Source organism: Ambystoma mexicanum, chromosome 13 (assembly GCF_040938575.1).
Source record: "Ambystoma mexicanum isolate Mex_15411 chromosome 13, UKY_AmexF1_1, whole genome shotgun sequence".
NCBI lineage: Eukaryota > Metazoa > Chordata > Amphibia > Caudata > Ambystomatidae > Ambystoma > Ambystoma mexicanum.
This window is the reverse complement of record NC_090938.1, coordinates 692,378,271-692,398,505: the sequence shown is the minus strand read 5'-3', so window position 1 is coordinate 692,398,505 and position 20,235 is coordinate 692,378,271. Positions and strand designations below refer to the sequence as shown.

Genomic DNA, 20,235 nt, shown 5'->3' with positions numbered 1-20,235 from the left:
TTCTTCACATCCCACTCTTACGACGAGTGCCTTCAGTGGGTGGACACATGGCCGCAGCCACATACAACGTCAAGGCTTGCAATATATTAAGACACTGATGGGTTGTGATCATGTTACCTGCTTCGGTGAGTAGTTCTGTGAACTATTAATTGGGAATGTGCAGGACACTGGTGTGGGCGTCAGGCAGGAAGGACCTTTTAAGAGGTACTTGTGCAGCATTCTTGGCTACATATAGCATCGGGCCAGAGGGGCAGGCAGTAACCCCCAACCCTGCAGCCTTCCATTGACTGCAGTGGTCAACTGATCGGTCCATAATTTCCAGGGCACTGTATGGAGCTCAACAGTTTTTAGATTTTCCATTTAAGTGAATGAAATACATTAAAATAGCTCAACAATAAAACGTTTCCACTTGAAGGCTGTCCTCGTTCTCTTGATGGCGCGTCCGTGAGAGTCGCGCGGTGAACAATGATCTTACAGCCCCTAAACACTGTCTTTTTATGTTATGTTTTTTTCGTGCCGGCTCATGCTGCAAGCCACTTAAGTAATGGGTTTGGCTCGTGGAAAGAAATCTTTAGAGCTAATCTACTTTGATAAAAGATAATAAAGATTTTAGAAATTTGCGAATGGATTGGTGTCCTCTTGGAGCTTCAATTGGAGGCAGATTAACGCAAGTTGGTTTTAGTAGCAGGGGGGAGGCAAAATTCACTAAGAAATAATTACATTGAGAGCTCTTCCGCACCACTAACAAGGCTGATGGGAAGCAGGGAGGAGGGGGGTGGTGTTGGTGCTAATGAGAGAATGTTCATTGATGAATATTCATGGAGATCTGCTCTTGCACCGTTGCATGGCCCATTAGATGTTCTCCTGTATTTTTACTTTATTCATTTTGGGGGTTTTGGAAAGTGCTACCTGTTGCTGTTAGTAACCTGTGGGCGCTTTCTGATGTAGACACTGGGGGTTACAGGAGAGACCGGGGGAGGGGCGTTCATTTTTTGCTCTTTAGATCTTATATTTTGCAGCCTGTCTGCAAGACAGGATCCAGCCTTTTTGACGTGGTGGCATCCGAGAAGCACAGCAGAGGATTGGTGGGTCTGAGGAACCTGGCCAGCCCGGAGTCGGAGGTGACGACGGAACTGAGCTAGCCCAATGCCAGGTAGTGGCCAGACACTCGGGGCGTATTGTGTCTCCTGGCCATAAGGCTCTCGCCAAGGTGCAAGCCCCTGAAAACTTATTGGAAAGTATCTGTAAAATTTTAGAAGTTCTAGAGATCATTCTGGAGTGATGATCCTCCATGATCCCTTCACCCCTGAGCGAGTGTCTGAGAAGTAGATTGTGTAGGCATCCCGTGCGCATCGATGGTTGGTCAGGCTGGAAGACTGTTGAGGGCTATGTACGTGCAGTACCTCAGACCAGCTCTCTTTGTAAAGAGGAGCCAGATACCCAGAAAGGAGAAGCAGAAAAGTATGCGTCATGTGCTACATCAGACTATTTGCTGACTCGTTGGTTGTGGAGGGGTATGTTGCATAGTCGAGCTACTCACAGCCCCAGAAAGTCTTTGCTATCTCTGCCTGGCCACCCTGGGCTAGGAGAGTGTCAGTGCCTCTGCATTGCATCCGGTGGAGGGGGACCTCCCTTGAACACCATTTTTGACCTTCTGCAAGCCCTGTCTACCTAGCAAAATGAAGCAGTGTCTACCTGACTCCATGTAAAGGTGTCCATTAGGGGGAGCGAGGGTGCAGGGAGGGCCTTTCTGCAGACACTCAGTGGTAGGGGGGGGGAATCCCCAACTTTCCTACAATGAGGCCTACTTCTAATCCAGGAAAATTATACTTGGCTACAAATAAAACCAAGCCACCCACAAAACCTTCTACTTGGTAAATGGGCCGGGGGTGGGGAGGGGTGCTCTTTTGACTATGCCCTGCCACATCCACTGTTACGTCTAAGAGTCTGAAATGTTTGATTTCGATTGTCTCTGCGTTTTAAAGAGTCAAAGGTTGTTTAAAGAGTCAAAGGTGTGAAACACTTGTGTACGAGTGCGATAGAAATAAAAAAAAATATATATATATATATATCAATCAAAAAGGTGGATGTGTTCCAGGTCAGTCTTTGATACAAAAAAAAGAACTTGGGAATTTTTCACAATTGACAAACCAAGAATACTACACATTTATAGCAACTAGTGATTGGGAAATCCCACAGAAATTGTAGTTCATAATTTGTGTGCCATTTATGAACAAAAAAGGTAGATTCTTCCACTGTACACAAAATAAGTAATCCTAGAATTGATGTTTACTTGCTTCTAAAGTCTCATAATGAACTCTGCCTGTCCAGGAATCCCAAGGTCCAGAAAGACATTGTTTATAATGAAGATTACCCAGGCTTACCGCTCAGGGAGTCTTGCTTCTATTAAATACACAGAGGCAAGCATTATGCCTTATTCTTTTAATGCTTAAAATCTTCAGTAGCTTTAAAACTTTCTTTTTTTTATAAAACAAAAACTTCAATACAACAAAACCTTCAACATAAGGGACTACCAACCCTCCTAAATCCACTTTATTATGTAGTTTTGTCCCTTTTTTCAATCCACCAATCCTGACCGAGCTTCCCATATGAGTCTTGTCCTGCTTGGGTCCCTTCTTCTTTCGTTTGATTCAAAACTATCAGAAATCCGATATACAGACATGGTCCCACAAAGTCCTCATCACGAGCAACGGCTCAGGACCTCATGTAACGCTACGAACAACTATTGTGGAAACTGAACGACATTCCATTCCAACTTCCCATCCCTGTGGTCAAAGAACTCTGCCACTCTTATGCTTGTCACATGCGAACAAACGGAGGCAACATTTTAAGGGCTCGGAATACGCCAACCTCACAACCATCATCTCAAAGGAATCGTAGCTTGGCTCACCTTGATCAAGTTTGCAGGAATCCGATGGTGTTCTCTTCTTTTCTCTTGATCCCCTCTTCTTTTTTGAGGGCTGTCGTCTCTCGAAGAGAAATGGTCTCTCCCTACCAGAGGCCACAATGCCTGCCTTATTGTTAACAAGGCCAGACAGAAGGGACCCCTGAAGGCACAACCGTATGGGGGAAAAGCCAAACCTAGGCAGAAAACCCCCTGCCATGTATTTTGTCTGTAGATCACTACCAAGCATTATTGCACTAGTCCTTGGTGGAGTCTGTGCTCATTTTCCAGAAGTAATGGATGAAATGTGCAGAATGCACCAGAAGGAAAACGAGCAGACATGGGCTCCACCAGGCAGCAGAAAAATGGATCCACAAAGGACAGGAGTCAAAAGAACAGAGTGGCTCCATGCTACAAGGATGGAAGGACAGCAGCGGAGAGCAATGCTACCGGGAGCGGGTAGGAAAATAATAAGGGGAGAGACAACGCGGTAAGCAACCGACGTGAAAATAGAAAGAGGGAAACAAGAAAGGCAGGGAAAGAGAACAAAGCTGAAGTAAGGCAAGTGGAAAAACACGCTAGCCGAAGAGCAACTAGTGTCTTAACCAGGGGAGCAAAGCAGCAGGGTTGCAAAGCGATGGCCCGCACGTCCTCAGAGAATTAATAGGGCAAACGGAGCACCATCTTGGATAACAACTAGATTGGTCATTTTGGACGTTCAAAGGACATCTCCGCACAATAGCGTGACCATTCTTCCATCAGCACCAGATGGACCAACGTTGCGCCATGACGCATCATCTAGATAGCACATAGACATTGACCAAATACTTCCTCCCAACCAGGTGTATTTCGGGTGGGATAATGCTTGCCTCTGTGCCTTTAGAATCATGACTCCCTGTGCTGTACGTCTGGGTAATATTCATTCTATGTCAAGACCGGAGGCAAGCATTATGCTTGTTCAAACCTGCTCAACACTGCTGTAGCTACAGATGAAACACGCTTAAAATAGAACATTTTAAAAGTTGTGTCTGAAGACCAGTCTGTCGACTTCAATATGTCTTGCAGAGAAGCTCCCGCTGTGAAATTGAGTGAGACCCAAATGCCTCCAAATCAATCCCAACTAACTCCACAACATCCCTGACCCACCTGGATATTGTGGCAGAAGCTATTGCATTGAATGGCTTTCTTTGCTCAATTAGCAGCTGATGTACTCCTGGCGGTCTCACGCTCTCAGTTGCTTTCTTGAAATCTTTAATGCATTAGGCTACACGCAGCTTGGGTTCTCTTGGAAAATACGGATAGGAAATCACTGCCGACCTGCTCTTTGTACATTTAGCAATATGAAATGCCACCTCTTCAGGGTAGAATATTTTCCTATTCACTTCCAATGCCTTAACGTCCGACACTCTCCTACAGGACACCAAAACAGAGCAACATCACCAGCTTCCCTGACAACCTGTGTACCGACAACTGCTTGCTCTCCGGCCAACACTGAAACAATCTAAACACAGTCTTTTGTCCCAAAGTACGGAATATCTCCCAAGTTTTGTTTCACAACTTCACTCCCCGCAGTAACCTCACTATGGTTGGGTGCACTCTGACGAGCCAATCATCCACTTTCTCGTGCCCTGCTGAGATGGATGATCTATACACCCCTATGGTCTGCAAAGCCTGGCCATCTTGCGACAGACTCGCCAAAAAATTAAGCACCTGCACTATAGGTGCAGAAACAGGATGAACACTCTGGAGGCATCAACGTTCCCATTTGACACAGGTGGCGCCATAGCTCCAAAGCATGGAGGGAGCCCAAGAGTCTTGATGAATTCAGCAGCGACACCCAAAGTCACAGCAGATCCCATCTTTGCCCCAAACCTTTGCAGACTAGAAGCTGTAGGCTCCCCGATCCCAGCAGAGGGTGTTCCTGACCCACCAGGTTCACTAGAAGGTCCCACTGGAAAGGAATCATCCTCAGAAAGTTCCATCAGAACTGGAAACCAAGCCTGAGATTTCCACAGAGGCGCCACTACTACTAAGTCCGCTCTCTACCTGTGAACATTCGCTAGCACCCGAGTCAACATAATGAATGGGGGAAGGCATAATGGACTGTGCCTGCCCGGATGTGCAGGAATCCTTCTGTGCCCAATGCACCCGGGTCCAACCTCCAACTGAAGTACTTGGGAGTCTGAGCGTTCAACATGGATGCAAAAAGGTGTATGTCCATTGTACCCCAGATCTCCTGCAAAAAACCGTGCTTGTTGCAACTTCCAGTCACTGGTGTCTACCAGATAGTGGGAGATCAGTCCGCTATGACATGCTGCTCTCCCAGGAGGTACTCTGCCACTACTACTATCTTGCTCTCAACAGTAATACCAGAAGTCCTTCGCTAGTTCTGCCAGCATCTTTGACCTTGTGCCTCTAAGATGATTGCTATACCGAACTACTGAGATGTTGTCTATCTTGAGCAACATGCAACAATTGACCTTGTCCCTGGGAAAAGTCTGGACTGCAAAAGAGCCTGCTAGCAGCTCCAAGCAATTTATGTGGAGCTCCAACCCTTCTTTGCACCATTCGCCTCCTAGCTCTTGTTCTCTGCATCTTGCGCCCCAACCGGACCTGCTCGCATTGGTTTCTATGACCAGTTCCGGCACATCTCCAAAAAAGGCACGCCTGTTCCGTGCTGCCATGTTGTGCAGCCACTATTTCAATTCCGGCCCTGCGTCCTCGTCCAGTGGCACTAACTGGTGATACCTTACTCTGCCCCGCAGATGTCTGATCTTCAGTCTCTGCAGCACTCTGTAATGCAATGGCCCTGGAACGATTGCCTGAATGGAAGATGCTAGCAACCCCACTGCTCTGACTAGATTCTGAAGCAAAATACTCGTCGGAGTACCGTCCGTAATGCCTTCTTGATTGCTCTCATCTTCTGAGCTGGTAGCTTCAGAGTAGCTTTCATGGTATTTATCCTAAACCCCAGAAAATCCAACCACTGATTTGGCCTTCGCTCTGACTTCTCCTGAATGATCAGAAACCCTAGCGATTTTATCAGCGCACTCGCCCATTCCACCTGCTCTTGCAAGGCTACCTTGTATTGTGCTAGTATCAGGATGTCAGCCAGATACACAATGATCGACACGTCCCTTTCTCTTATCGCCGCCGCTACCGGTGTCATCACTTTTGTGAATGCCCATGGCGTCGAGGCCAGACCGAAGGACAGACATTTGAAACGCCAAGATTCTCCTCTCCAGTGGAAACAAAGGACCCTGCGAAGCTCTGCCGCAATGAGGATCGTAAGATGGGTCTCTTTCAGGTCTAATCTCACTAGCCAGTCTACTCTCCTGAGCAAATCTCTGAGGAGGTGAATCCCTTCCATATTGAAGTGCCTGTAAACCAACCGCCCATGGAGCTCCTTCAAGTTGATAACCGCCCTTGACTTTCCCTTCCTGTGAACTAGGAACAGATTGCTGAGAAATGTGGGTTTGTCTAGCATAGTCCTGCATCTCGTTGCGCCAACTGAATGGGACGGGGGTTCTGACTCTGACTGGGGTCGCTTGCGAATTCTAACTGTAAACCTGTCACTACCTGCAATACCCTAGAGCCGCTTGACAATTCTCACCACTTCTCTACGAACAGCCTCATCCTGCCCCCGCACCGCTGGATATTGTTTGCATTGCACACTTACCGCCAGCGGCACTCTGCTGCCTGAAAGTACCACGACCTCTGTGACCACTCAAGTTCTGTTCTCTACTGGGAAAGAAGGTGTCCTACTGCCTGGACTCCTAGTACTGGGCCCTGGAGGCCTCCACTGTGAATTGAAATGACCAGCCAAATGGCCCGTATACCAACCTGTCCTGGCAAAAATTCCACCAGGGAAAATCTTTTTTTAGACGATGGCAACTTTTCCAAAACCGTGTAGGTGTCCACGAACTTGGTAATTTCCTTGGCAAATCGTCTCTGAAGAACATGCTGTGATGAATCCGAAGGTGTCATCACTCCTTTTCCGGCGGTGACCTGTCCCCATGTGGCCCGGGAAGGGCAGCCGCTACCTCATCCTGACCCTGGGGGCGGCTATATGAGGGAGGATCACATGGAGGAGGCAACCCTCAGGGGAGTGACACAACATCATCGGACGAGACATGGTATCCACCTTTTTCTTTTGGGGATACCACATCCATTCCCCATGCCTTAATGGCATATTGTCATAACTCCCTCGTACACCTATGAAGGTTACTGAGAATACTTTTCCATACTTTGTATACAAGGCATCAAAAGGTGGCTTGCCTTTCAAGACTACGGGACATATTTTCCCAAACTCTGCATGCAAATTATCAAGAATTGACGTCCTTAGCCCTCAATACAAAAGTACTGTAATGAGGAAGCTGAGCCGAGTAATGAAGATCAGTGAAGGCCAAGAACACAAGCCGCGCTCTAGTTGCTGCAAGTGCATACTTGATGCCGGAACATTTAAACCGCTGAACCAGCTGACATGGAGATGCTGACTGGAGAAGTCTTGTCCTCTCTGTGTTGACCAAGGGACCACTGTGCTGGTGCGAGGTCCGTGGAGCCAACCGACCTGTAAAAGAAGCAGAGGAGAGCAGACTACAGGAGATGGTACGCTGCAAGGATGCCAGAAGAGGAAAAAGGCTTCAGAGCGTTCGCAGGTACCGAAAGGCAGTCTCCAACCCGCTCGAGCATGGCGAAACTCAGAGCAGGCGAGCGGAAGCCGCGAGGGGCACAGAAGCCACGGAGCAGAGTCAGCGAACGTAGAGAGAGGGAGCGCGATGCCAAAGAGCTGCTGCATGCTTGCCGTGGGAGAACCAATGCGTGCCACAGAGAGCCGGTCTGTCCACCCAGGAAAGCATGGACACTGGGTAATTTCAGCAATCCTACCGAAAGCGAATAAAAGTAAATGAAGCACATGAGAAAGAACGAGAGATTCAATATTTCTTAGAGACAGAACGGAACAAATATAAGAGACTGTCAAGTTTGCAAGTGTGCACAGTGTACCTATGAGAAAGTCCTGGCAGGAGACCATAACAGGCAGATTCAAGTTGCAAGTGTGTTCATATCAGAAAGGCCCTGGCAGAAGAGTGTGCCAGGCAAGGTCAAGTTGGACAGTGTGTAAAGTGCATCACATGAGGAAGTCCCAATAAGGATTCATCAGGAATAGCCAAAGACTGTGCTGATACATAGAAACCTGGCAGGAGAGCACACAGAATACACCAGGTATCCTACCACGATTCAGACTAAGAGCCAAGTTGTGTTTGCATACCAGTTGTGTTGTTGATAAAAAAAAAACAGAGTGATCTGATATTCGTAAAAGTATAAAGCAGAGTGAAGAGATATCCAGGTGAAGGGATCCATCCTATGGAACTATGAACTTTATCCTTCTGGAACGTTTGTGTTGGAGTTATGCATTTTCTTTTTGAAATTGTGTACACTACTCAAGGACAAACACATTCCCTTTTCACCTTAGAGTTCTGTTTTTTTTTCTTGTTTAGAATGTGAGGACCAGAATAGTACTTTGGTCACACAGGACATTTTGCTTTGGACATCTTGACATTGGACAGACCCTTACTTTTGTTTTAGGTAGGGAAATACCTCTTAGAGTAGGGGCAGAGAGGCATTTTCCAACCCCCTTTTGTTTCAATAAAAGTATATGGCCAAAACCATGAGTTCCCTGTGTCTGTGTCTCATTCCTGGCACCTCACAATGTCCTGTATGGCTTCTCCTGCTTCATATGTTGGCAGCTTGTCTAACATTCTATCCATCACCAACAGCAAACTGCACCTCCTTTCAGAAGAGTGTGCAGTTGACAGTTGCCCTGGGGGCACATGACTTGTTTGGCCCAGCTAGCTAGGATCTGCGCGTCGACGGGTTCACCCGTGTACTTGGACCTTTCTGCCAGGTCCATGATTTTAGCAATTGGACCAGTCAGATCCAGTAGCTTGTCCTGGCATCCCCTCCAGGTGTGGTCAACACCTTTCCTGACTTCTTTGGTTGACTTAGTGACAAATGTCACCATCTTAGACTCCAACTACGGCGTATCTGTCACTTTGCCAGGCAGCTCAGGTCTCTGGCATTCCACCCTCATTCAAAACCTCACATCCTTCTCGGGGTTCCCTGACACCCTGAGCCATCTTCAATGCCACCATATGCAAGTGCAACCAGTCAGTAAATTTGGGGTGTCTAATGGCCTCTAGATCAAACATATCTTCAATATCATCCACTTTATCGGGGCTTGCAGTCTTTAGGTTCTTGTGGTGAACCTGCTTGCTGGGACACTTGCCTGTGCAGTCATCTGCTCCCTTGTCATCCTCATCATCATCATCCGGCGTAGTGTCCCTGCCATACATATTTTGCCCTGGGCAATGGGGCAAAGAGGTCTGGCACTGCCGATTTCAACAGGAAAGTGCTCTTTAACTTACTAAAGGCATGGGCTACCTCTTGTGGCTTTCTTTTCTCCCACTCCATTTGGCCTGGGGGAGTAGAGGAGGTTAACCTCTTCCGGGCCTTATCACTCCCCTTACTCTCAACCCCTTTCTTGGGGTGTTCAGCTGATGTCCCTTCACCTGGGCTGCTTGCTCCCCTTTCCTTTTCTTTTTCTCTGGCACGCCCATGCCTTTATTAGCCAGAAAAGATTCCAGCACCTCTAAACGGTCCTGCAAGGGCTTGGCCCCTAGGGGTACTGCCAAGTCAAGGGAGTGCCCCAGAACTTTTTTTGAAACTGAGAGACCAGTCTCTGTCCAAATCAGGCATCTCCTCTTGCATGTCCTCCTTACTCCACTCTGGTTTTTAATAACTTTTAAATGGGGACCTTCCATTCGCTGCCTCATTCCACCCTACACACCCCTCTTTTCCCATCACACACACACACACTCACCAACACACACACACCTAGTAAAAGAAACAAAACAGTTGTAACTTTCACAAAACGTAAAGTCTACATACAAACAGTGGAAATAATCACATTACGATAGAATACTACTACAAATTACTACACACCACTACAAATTCAACCAGAAAACCTCTATAAACGCTCACTCCATACCATTGCAAATCCAACCTTATCGCTCACTTAAGCCATGGTATTGATGTAACCTGCCTAACATTTACAGTGAGTTTTAAGGTCTGGATGTTGTTGGATGTGGAGGCTGCTATTCTCCGATGGAATTGAAAGCCATTCATAAATGCAAGTGGTGTCTGGGTGCAGGGAGACGTGCAGGCCAGTGGAGGTGGAGGCAGCGGCAGGTGGAGGCACCAACAGGTGGAAGTGGAGGCTGCGGCAGGTGGAGGCGGTGGCAGGTGAAAGTGGAGGCGGCTGGAAGAGGAGGCTGCAGCAGACGGAGGCAGCGGCAGGTGGAAGTGAAGGCAGCAGCAGGTGGAGGCACCAGCAGGTGGAAGTGGAGGCTGCGGCAGGTGGATGCGACGGCAGGTGAAAGTGGAGGCGGCTGGAGGTGGAGGCACCAGCAGGTGGAAGTGGAGGCTGCGGCAGGTGGAGGCAGCGGCAGGTGGAAGTGGAGGCTGCTGGAGGTGGAGGCTGGGGCAGGTGAAAGTGGAGGCGGCTGGAGGTGGAGGTACCAACAGGATGAAGTGGAGGTTGCGGCAGGTGGAGGCGGCGGCTGGTGAAAGTGGAGGCGGCTGGAGGTGGAGGCACCAGCAGGTGGAAGTGGAGGCTGCGGCAGGTGGAGGCAGCGGCAGGTGGAAGTGGAGGCTGCTGGAGGTGGAGGCAGCGGCAGGTGAAAGTGGAGGCGGCTGGAGGTGGAGGCACCAACAGGATGAAGTGGAGGCTGCGGCAGGTGGAGGCAGTGGCAGGTGGAAGTGGAGGCTGCTGGAGGTGGAGGCAACCGCAGGTGGAGACAGCCGCAGGTAAAAGTGGATGCAGCCGCAGGTGGATGAGGGGGACAGCCCCATGTGGAGGTGGGGCCGGTGGAGGCAGAGGTAGCGGGAGGCGGAGGCAGCGGTAGGTGGAGGCAGACTTAGCTGCAGGTGGAGGCAGAGTCAGCGGCAGGTAGTGGTGGAGGCAGCCCCTGGTGGAGGTGGAGGCTGCTGCAGGTAGAAGTGGAGGCCGGTCCCTACTGGAAGCGATGAAAGTGGGCTGGTAAGTGTACATTTCGAGCCCCTGCCTCACTGCCCAGATCCTCTCGGCCCATTTGTTTTGACAGGAGATGCCAGTTTGAAAAATGCCCCCAGTAATGGAGCCATTACTCATCACAATGGGCTGTGTCCACGCATGCCGACTATTATTTCAGACTATGATGACGCATCAGCGGGGCGGGAGCCGAATGGGGGTTCTGGGGGAGGGGGCCGGCAGCCGTTCCATTGCCCCGTGGTCCCTGGCTCACTTCAGTGGCAGTCAGGATGGTGCAAAGACAAAAGGGGGGATTCCCAACAGGCGGGTGCCACCGGAGGGCCCATAGAAATGTACTGGAAGGCATTTGAATGGCATGGGATCAGCCTTTCAGAGGTACCAATCTGATCGTCCTTATAGCGACACTAATTGAAAAGTGTCTGACTCTGCTTTAGACAGTGCTTTAAGGGAGCCGGGGCGAGCAGGGACTGGGCCCCAGCCGTCTCCAACAAATGGGGCGCAGCCGGGGCCTCCCTTTACCACCACACCACAACAGGACACATTATACCGCCACGGCCGCAACCGGAGATGGACTCGCCATCTTCTAAGCTGTGACTGGCAGAAGTGCCAGCCAGCCACAGCGTCGCTCAGACTGGAAGTTGCAGTTTCAGCAGTGCTGTGGCTGGCTGGCACTTCTGTCCTGTAACTTCACAGAGCCTCCCAGGTTCTCCAAGGGTCAAAGACGCCTCGGGCTCAGTGATCTAGTCATCTTTGCCCATTGGTTTGAATTGTGTGCTTTTCAAGCCATATTTTATAAACATAGAAATATGTTACTTGTTCCTATGTTTATAAAAGATGGCTTGAAAAGTACACAAACCATAGGTACGCACACAAATATATAAATGTAAGCATTTATAAATGTATGTGCGTACCTTACTATGGTTTATGTACTTTTCAAGCCATCTTGAAGTACACACAGCATATTAAGGCACGCAAACAGGTCTATAAATGTAAGTATTTATATATGTATGTGCGTACCTTACTATGGTCTATGTAGTATGCAAGCCATCTTTTATAAACATAGAAATATGTAGCATAATTCTATGTTTATAAAAGATGGCTTGAAAAGTACACACATTTATATGTTTGTGTGTCTACTGTGGTTTGTGTACTTTTCAGGCCACGCCCACCATGGAGCAAAGCCCCCAAATTAGGGTCCACCCCCTCGATTTCTTACCCCACTTAAAGCACTGGCTTTAGAGACCCCGGTCTGATATGTCACTGACTCTGCCCCCTCCCCCTCCCACTTATTTGTCTTGTAGAGACACTGAAGCAAATTAATACAGGGCGCATTGTAAGAAAGCGAGGCTGCCCGGAGTGCAGCTTATTTTCAAGTAAATATGGTCTCTAGACCACCATCAAGCAGATGGAAGGGCTCACAGGACCCCTTTCAGCCTGGTGGCGCTGAGGCCCAGTGGCTTTGCTTTCGGGGGGCTGAGGGGTCTATAGCCACGGGTCTTTTGGTTGTAGCCTTGGATAGAAGCTCGGGGACTAGAACCAAAGGCTATAGCTAGCCCCGAATCCTGCTAGTCCTGACAGCGTAGCCTGTGATTTTTTACAGACCTAGCAACACCCCTGTCGAGGCCACAATAGTATTCTGATGCATGATGGCTCCCCTCCAGTCATGTGGCATGTCACATTGGCATGCTGTTACATGCTGCATGGCTGACAGCAGACCCTGTTCAAATACAAAGACGGGACTGGTCAAAGAAAGACCACTTCATGTGTCTGGCCATTGGGCCGGGAATTATTTTGCAGTCCCCATGGAATTCAGAGCCTGGGGAGGATCACAGTGGGGGGGGGGTCACCTTCCATATATTTGACTGGGACAAGGAGATGGATGAAAGTGTAATCATACCTGCCTACATTTTCTAAAGGAAAACACGGATGATTGTGTCATCGTTGGGTGACCAGACGTCCCGGTTTTGGCAGGACAGTCCCGGGATTGGGACCTCTGTCCCTTGTCCCAAGAGTTTTTATGTTTTAAAAACCCTGTCCCGGTTTTGGGAGAGGGGAGAGTGACAGTCACGTTTTATTTTTAATCACAAAGAATTATCAACTATATAAACAATATTAGATGTTAAGAATGTTGTCATTGTCGGATGGGAACCCCCAACTGTACCAGGTACAAGCCATATGCATTAACTGCTTGCACCACAGAGAGGGGCTGAGAGGAAAGTACATAGCAAGATATGGAATGTCAACCACAGCAAAGGCACCTTTGTCATTAATGTTTGCATGTTTTATTAGTGTGTTATAGTTCAAATGCTCAACATTTTGACACTAAATACCAATAACCGTCAAGTTCATTGTACAAATATAACATTAAAATACATTATTCACTCAGTATCATGCTTGATATTTACGTGCTTTTATCAACACTCAAAGCCGCACAATTTGTATGCCTATACTGCGGGAATGGGGGTCTTTTAGGGCGGGTGGGGGAGTCCTTCTTTTATGTTGTTGGCTGTCCTGGTTTTTTGTCTTGAAGATCTGGTCACCCTAGTCATCGGACGCTATGCCGCCTTTTCCCCAAGACTCTGCCCACCCCCTCCTCTCACATTTCTGTTTTTAAAAAAAAAAAATCAACGCTCTCGGTATTAGTTCCAGGGACGTCATTTAGGGGTCGCGAGGGAGCGCAACTGCGACCTCTGTGGTCTCCCTTGCAACCTCTAAAAATAAAAATAAATAATAAAAAAAATGTGTTTTTTTTTTAGGTAATGCAAGCTCCTGGGCTGTGGCCAGACTTCTGGAGTGGCTGTCTTTCTTGTTCAGGCCCCTTAAAAAAAGAAGAAAAATAAGAACAGGGGTTCCACAAGTCTAACACTTTCAGCAGTGACCCTAAATAAGAATGAATAGGAATACCAAATAATGTGTCTTTCTGGAATTCTGTGCAATAATTGCTAGACTCATTAAAGGTTCATTTCAGGCACACTTTAGGGGTGAGTCGCTGATTTAGTCTGTTCTTAAATGGCTCAACTCAGCCTTTCATCCTTCTGAGGTCGATAAATGAGTACCAACACAGGTTGGATGATATTGGGTGTATATTTTTTCTATATAAATCGCTTAATCGTAAGTGCTACATAATAACACATCATTATCATTTGGTCATGGACGCCTGCTTGCATTCACAGTAATTTGGTAATATGGGCCTATACACAATGATCTTAACGATACATATGGCGATCCATTCTTGTATGAAATGTACATCACATTATAGTGATATCGTAACCATATTTTTCGTAGTGTCAAATGCTATGTGATGCCACTTCCTGTTTTGTCAATGGGTGAAAGGTCCTGTTCCATCGCTTACCGCAATATCTTTTCGGGGTGGGATCAAATGACATTACTTCCTGTGATGTCATCAGGGGTCAAGGGTCGTGTGATGTCACTTCCGCCACCCCTGACATTTTGGGGAAATGAAGTCCCTTATTAGTTCATTGGTTTTCTTTTAGATTGTGAGCCGATCATTTCACATCGAACAACCCTTTTACTGCCAAAGTATTTAACGCACAATCTACTTGTTTGTGGTGTTCCTGCTGAGGGTATAAACAGAACAATGGGACAATCACAGAGACTCCACGCTCTTCCCCAGAGTCTCAGGTATCGGTGTAATGTGTGCATTCGGAAAAGGTTTGCCAATACTTTTCTTCGTGCTATTTATGTTAATCTATTATGCAGGGGTCAAATTAATTGTACGAAAAAAAGTAGTGGAATTATTTTCCCTGCAGGCCCAAACGTGCCCCCCCACAAACCCCATCACCACGCACCATCCACGCAAGTTTCAGCTTCTTCCTACGCTTATTTTAAAATGAAACCATTCCGGAACAGTTGCTTTTTAAAATAAAAGTATAGGAATGGTAACATTTAATTAAAAACAAGTAGAGAAGCACCGCTCCCGCCCACTGCTATTGTAGCATGCGTCGCAGACCATTTTGGCGTTAAGCAGGACGAGCAAGCCATTTTTTTTTCATTATCGGCATGTGGTATACAAACCGAGTATACATGCGGTATCACTTGGATGCGTTGTGTTTACGGAGCATTTAGCCCAGGCTCAAGAGAGTATTTGTTTCATTCACTTTTGCTACAGGTCTGATTCAAGTCCATGCTATGCAGGTGATGTCATGTGGTTGACGTTGACAAAAGCGCTGTTTTTTTAGTTTTGGCTTTAAGCGGCTCCTACAAGCTGAAGGTATTGCATTAGAGTACAGCTAGGGAGAAACAGCATATGGGGGGGGGAGACACAAAGCTTGGAGGTGTTGTTTGGTTATTTACCCACCCATTCATTGCGCATGGTCATGCTAATCCCCATAGCCCTTACCACCCACTTCCTGCCCCTTCCCACCCAAAGCAAATCATCCTGGGATCTCTTTGGGCTAACTTTACCAAGCCTCGCCATCAAACCTTCTGTCCAGTGCCTACCTGTGTTTTTTTCAGTCTTTTGAGAGTTAATGACTAAATTGATCCTGTAAATGCCCTGTTATAAACGTTTCTTAACCAGGTCTGCCTTCAGCCACTCGCTGTGTAAGCACTCTGCATGTCCTTCACTGAAGTTCTGTTAAAAACTAGCACTTGCAAAGTCAACAGTTTGTGTATAAGTATTAGGCATTTGTCAGGCACTGCTATCATATGCCCACGTACTTGCACAATTTTGCAACTGGTACCATTGATGAACAGTTAATATCACTATGGCAGTGCCTGGCGTTACATGCATTTTCCACTCCTACATAAAAAAAACCAAAAATGTTGGCATTGCCAATGCTTGTTTAGTATTGACGTGTTTCACGTTCTCTGAGCAATGACTGAGAAATGCCTGACTACTCTATTTAGTATATGGATCCTATCAGTATCAGAAGAAGGCTATCGGAGGATTGTAAAGAGTTAAATAGCAGTACCAAGCAGCTGGGGCCATGTTGCCACTGAGTTATTCTGCTGTTTGATGTATTGAGATCACTGTCTTTGGGTTTTGTCAACTGAGCCACTTAAACATTGTCTGGTCAATTTCTGTCGTCAATTTCCTCTCTGACTTGCTCTGTTTCTTCGTTGCAGGCACGCTGTCACCCTCGCCAGGAGCAAGGCATCTGCATGAGAACTGCAAGAGACCTCTGATGAGCACATGAGCATGCCTGCGACGCACCATGCCTCTCATGGACCGGTTCCTGCGCCACTCCATTGCTATGTGGCTGCTGCTGCACAGCTTTGTGCTGATAACCCTGTGCTTCCACTCGGCCACCACCTTCCCCAAAGGGTGCTACCCCGCCGAGGAGGACGGCTACAAAACCTTCCGCTGCAGCAATGCCCTGCTCACCGAGATCCCCAAAGACATACCCAACGACACCAACAAGCTCTTCCTGGACTTTAACCAGATCACCTTTATCCCCAATGACGCCTTCCGCAACCTGCCTGCCTTAATGGAGCTGGACTTGTCGCACAACGCCATCACCAGCCTGGAGAGCGGGGCTTTCCGCGGCCTGTCCGAAAACCTGCATTCCTTAGACTTGTCTTCTAATAGGCTGGTGACCGTCAACAAGGAAGTCTTCAGCAGCCTGAAGGCCCGCACAAACCTCTCTGGCAATCCCTGGCTCTGCGACTGCATGCTGCAGGAGCTGATCCGGTTGATCGAGCTGGACCCGGGCTCCTCCAATGAGATAGTGTGCAACACTGCGGTCCAGGATGAGCATGCCAAGAAGCCTTTCTTGCAGGTGGTGAAGGATGTGGACTTATGCAACATCTACAAGAAGACCACGGACGTTGCTATGCTGATCACCATGTTTGGCTGGTTCGCCATGGTGATCTCGTACCTCATCTATTACGTCCGACAGAACCAGGAGGACGCTCGGCGCCATCTGGAGTACCTCAAGTCTTTGCCCAACAAGCAGAGCAAATCAGAGGAGTCTTCCACCATTAGTACCGTGGTGTGACGCAGTCAAACTGTCTGCGTACAATCCCTTTTAGGTGAAGGCCTTAACGGGTGCTCACTGGGGGCTCCGTCCTCAAAAGACACCCTCTATACAATGACTCGAGGAGAACTCCAGAGGAGACTACCCCCTGAACGGAAGGGCTTCAGAAGCGATTTCCAAGGTTTCCACTTGCAGAACGCACCCCATCTAACCTCTCAAAGCGAGGGCCTTATGGGGAGCTCCCTGAGAGTTCAAGCTCAGAATTATGGCCCTCTACCACTGCCTGAGGTGTGCTCCCTTCGCAAGGGCGCTCTCCCAAACCAACCCATCCATGTGCAGATCTCGGGGCGCGCTCCGTTCGCTCCCACCAGAGCACTGTCTGACCGGATCAGCTGTTATGTTTTTTATATGATAATTATATCGGTTCTGCTTGAAAACAAGGTGGATGTTTGTGTGTGTTTTTTTTTAATCTTTTTGGGTGAATCCCTTCTGGTAAGCCGTTTACCGGAAACACGTGAATAATATGTTTGTGTGCCCTCTTTCGTGTATCCAAAGCAAATGCACTACTAGGATGCCCTTCTATAATGGATGCCAGCTTATGAATAATGAATCGAAAGCTGCAGCAGACAGGGTTCCTTCCAGCAAGGAGGAAGGCCTGAAAAAGTGTGGGCTTTATGAGTTGGCTAGTACCAGAGTACGGAGACAGACTGGCCTATTTGTGTATCTTGAATAACCTGGCCAAGTGGAAGGCTTGGGTAGAGGAGGTGGCGTGTACAGCTTACTATTTAGCGGAAAAGCATGCGATGAAGCTGTGCCGGCACCAGGTCTGCCCGCGCCCGGTGCGAGATGTACACAAATGCAGAACAGCGGGGGGCTCGGTTCTGTATCTCGGCTGATACTAGAACCAAGTATCAGCCGAACAACAGAACTGAGCCTCCTGCTGTTCTTGTAAAGTGTGTTCAAGGGCGCCTTGCCTCCAGCTCCGTGTCATGCAAACAGCGCCCATCAAAGAATCACGGCGTGATTGTTTAATAGGCGCTGTTTGCATGACACTGAGCTGGAGGCAAGGCACCCTTGTGCGGCCGCACCCTCTGAGTGTGCCTTGAGCCGCGCTGAAAATGAAGAACAAGTGGTTACTGTTGTATACCTTCATCATATAACCTTGGTTGTCTTAAATAATACTCTGATGCATATTCTGCATCTATACTTCTTTATTGCTCCATATCAACTGCCTGCCTTTCTTCTCTTTTCTTTCCATCCCCATTCCAGTTCTATTCCCTTTACATTCCACATTCTACAAGCCACAACATCCCCCCACCCCTTGTTCATCACATAAGCTCACTCCATATCTGTTCATCAGAATCACCTCTACATCTGCTCAATCAGACGTACAGGTTTACGAATATTTCTTTGGGGCTGACAGTTGACTGCCCCTCGAACTCCCTCACCAGCCATACACGGTGGAGAATGTCCGCAGTCTTAACGTGACATGAGATCACCAGGTTCTTCATTTCCCCGCTCCTCATGCAATTCTTCATTCCATCTCTCCTCATATGCTTCTTCCCTTCCTGAATCACCTTGAAACATTGCATGAAAAAGCGAGGCATCTCCCGTCACTTCACTACAACCCCTCATGACAGTGACCACAGGCCGTTTAACATAAGTCACAACGAAGGACTCTGGCTCATCACTAGGGTCCATCTTCCTGACCATCCTCCTTCGCTGCCTTTACTTCCCTAGCATGTGCTCATCTCCAGACATCTAATGATCTTTATGTTCTTCAACCTTCCTCTTATAAGCTGTCCAAGCTTTGTCCCTCCCCATAATTTCACTGGGAGCACATCCTGTTGCCTCAGGAAATCTTTTGATGACTTCTCAGGATATATGGATTGTCCTGTATCTCTTCCCGAGGCAGCCACTTACTTCCAACCATTAGTCCTCGATCTGGTGGGGTCACACCATTTTGCTCAACTTGTTCAACTTGTTCTCCCCGGCTCACCTCCCCCTTCTCAGAATGTTCCACCACTATACATTGCCTCTCATTCAACACTGATTGAATATCGGTTCCATAGGTTGACACTAAAGATGCTCTCTCTTTGCACATGACCCAAAAGTGATTTCTCTGACCACATCCCACACACCTTCGACCAATGGCCGGGCATCCACCTTTGTGCGGAAACTCAAATCCTCACCTATAACACAGTCTTCCCGGCCCACTTCTGTTCATCCCATTCCATGTGCCTTGACATAGCATGCTCGAGCATCGAGACTGTTTTTGTACATCACTTCTGACGTCACCTGTTATCTCCAACTCGCTGTTAGTTTCTATATGAGCCATTTGTTTCTCAACTCTTTCATACATTCTTGCCAATTCCAGAATATCTTTCAACGAGAGAGGCACCCTTAGAAGATGTTTCTGCAACTCTGACGATGTGCAACTCTCAATTATTCTCAGCCTAATTGCCTCTTCATCATCAAATTTTGCGAACTCGCAATACGTTGCTTTCTCTTGTAATCGCAGCACAAACTGTGCAATTGTCTCCTGTGGCGTCTGTGTGCACTGGTTAAATACATATCTTTCATAATCTCTGTTAGGAGCATCTATCAAGCGTTCCCCTATAGCAGCAATACGAAGCTGGTACAGTGTTCTCTCTTCAGTTGTTGTCAATGCCTTTATGACACTCTTCATTTCTTTTCCCACTAAATTCATAACTATGTCTAGTTTGTTCAGAATATCCTCATCTCCTAGTGCCCTTAGGAAGTCCTCAAACTCAATTACCCACTCTCGCCAGCACCGACCTTGGTTACCATGTGGCTCAAGATTGAATAAGCCTGGGCGGTGTAGATAGTTGACTAAACTCAAGGATATAGGGATTCCCCACATGTCTTCAGCTCGATCTAGGTCCCCACTTACATTATCGGATGACATTTTGAACTAGTAGTTAGCCTTTTCTCACCTTGGCTTTTGTGACACAGCCTGTCTGTCACCCTGTGCTGAAGTATTGTACCTTTATCGCCTATGCTGTGCAGGTGCAAACTTATCAATTTCACTTCTCCAGCCAGTAACCAACCGTGGCCTTTCTCGCGTCGATCTCAGCTTAATTATACCACTGTGCATGGTGCACATGCAGCACCTTGCAGATTCCTTATTCCTTCCTCTCTAGACTGCTGTGTGAAACACTCCCCTCAATATATGTTGAGCAGTTCACCTCCCACTGCTGTCATATTGGCTGATGCAGGAACAAACCTTTAGCTTTTCTATTTGTGCACCCCAGCCACTCTGCACATGTAATCTTCCTTAA

General features: G+C 47.7%; 1 protein-coding gene across 1 annotated transcript in view; it reads left to right on the top strand.

Annotated features, from left to right (window-relative positions):
• Positions 1 to 17,373, top strand: part of LRRC3C (leucine rich repeat containing 3C) — a 61,346-nt gene extending 43,973 nt beyond the window's left edge. The window contains exon 2 of the mRNA XM_069634768.1: positions 16,083 to 17,373. Within this exon, the coding sequence (XP_069490869.1) occupies positions 16,172 to 16,954 (783 nt within the window). The 5' untranslated portion in view covers positions 16,083 to 16,171 and the 3' untranslated portion in view covers positions 16,955 to 17,373. The remainder of the gene's footprint in view (positions 1 to 16,082) is intronic.
• The last annotated feature ends 2,862 nt before the right edge of the window (positions 17,374 to 20,235 follow it).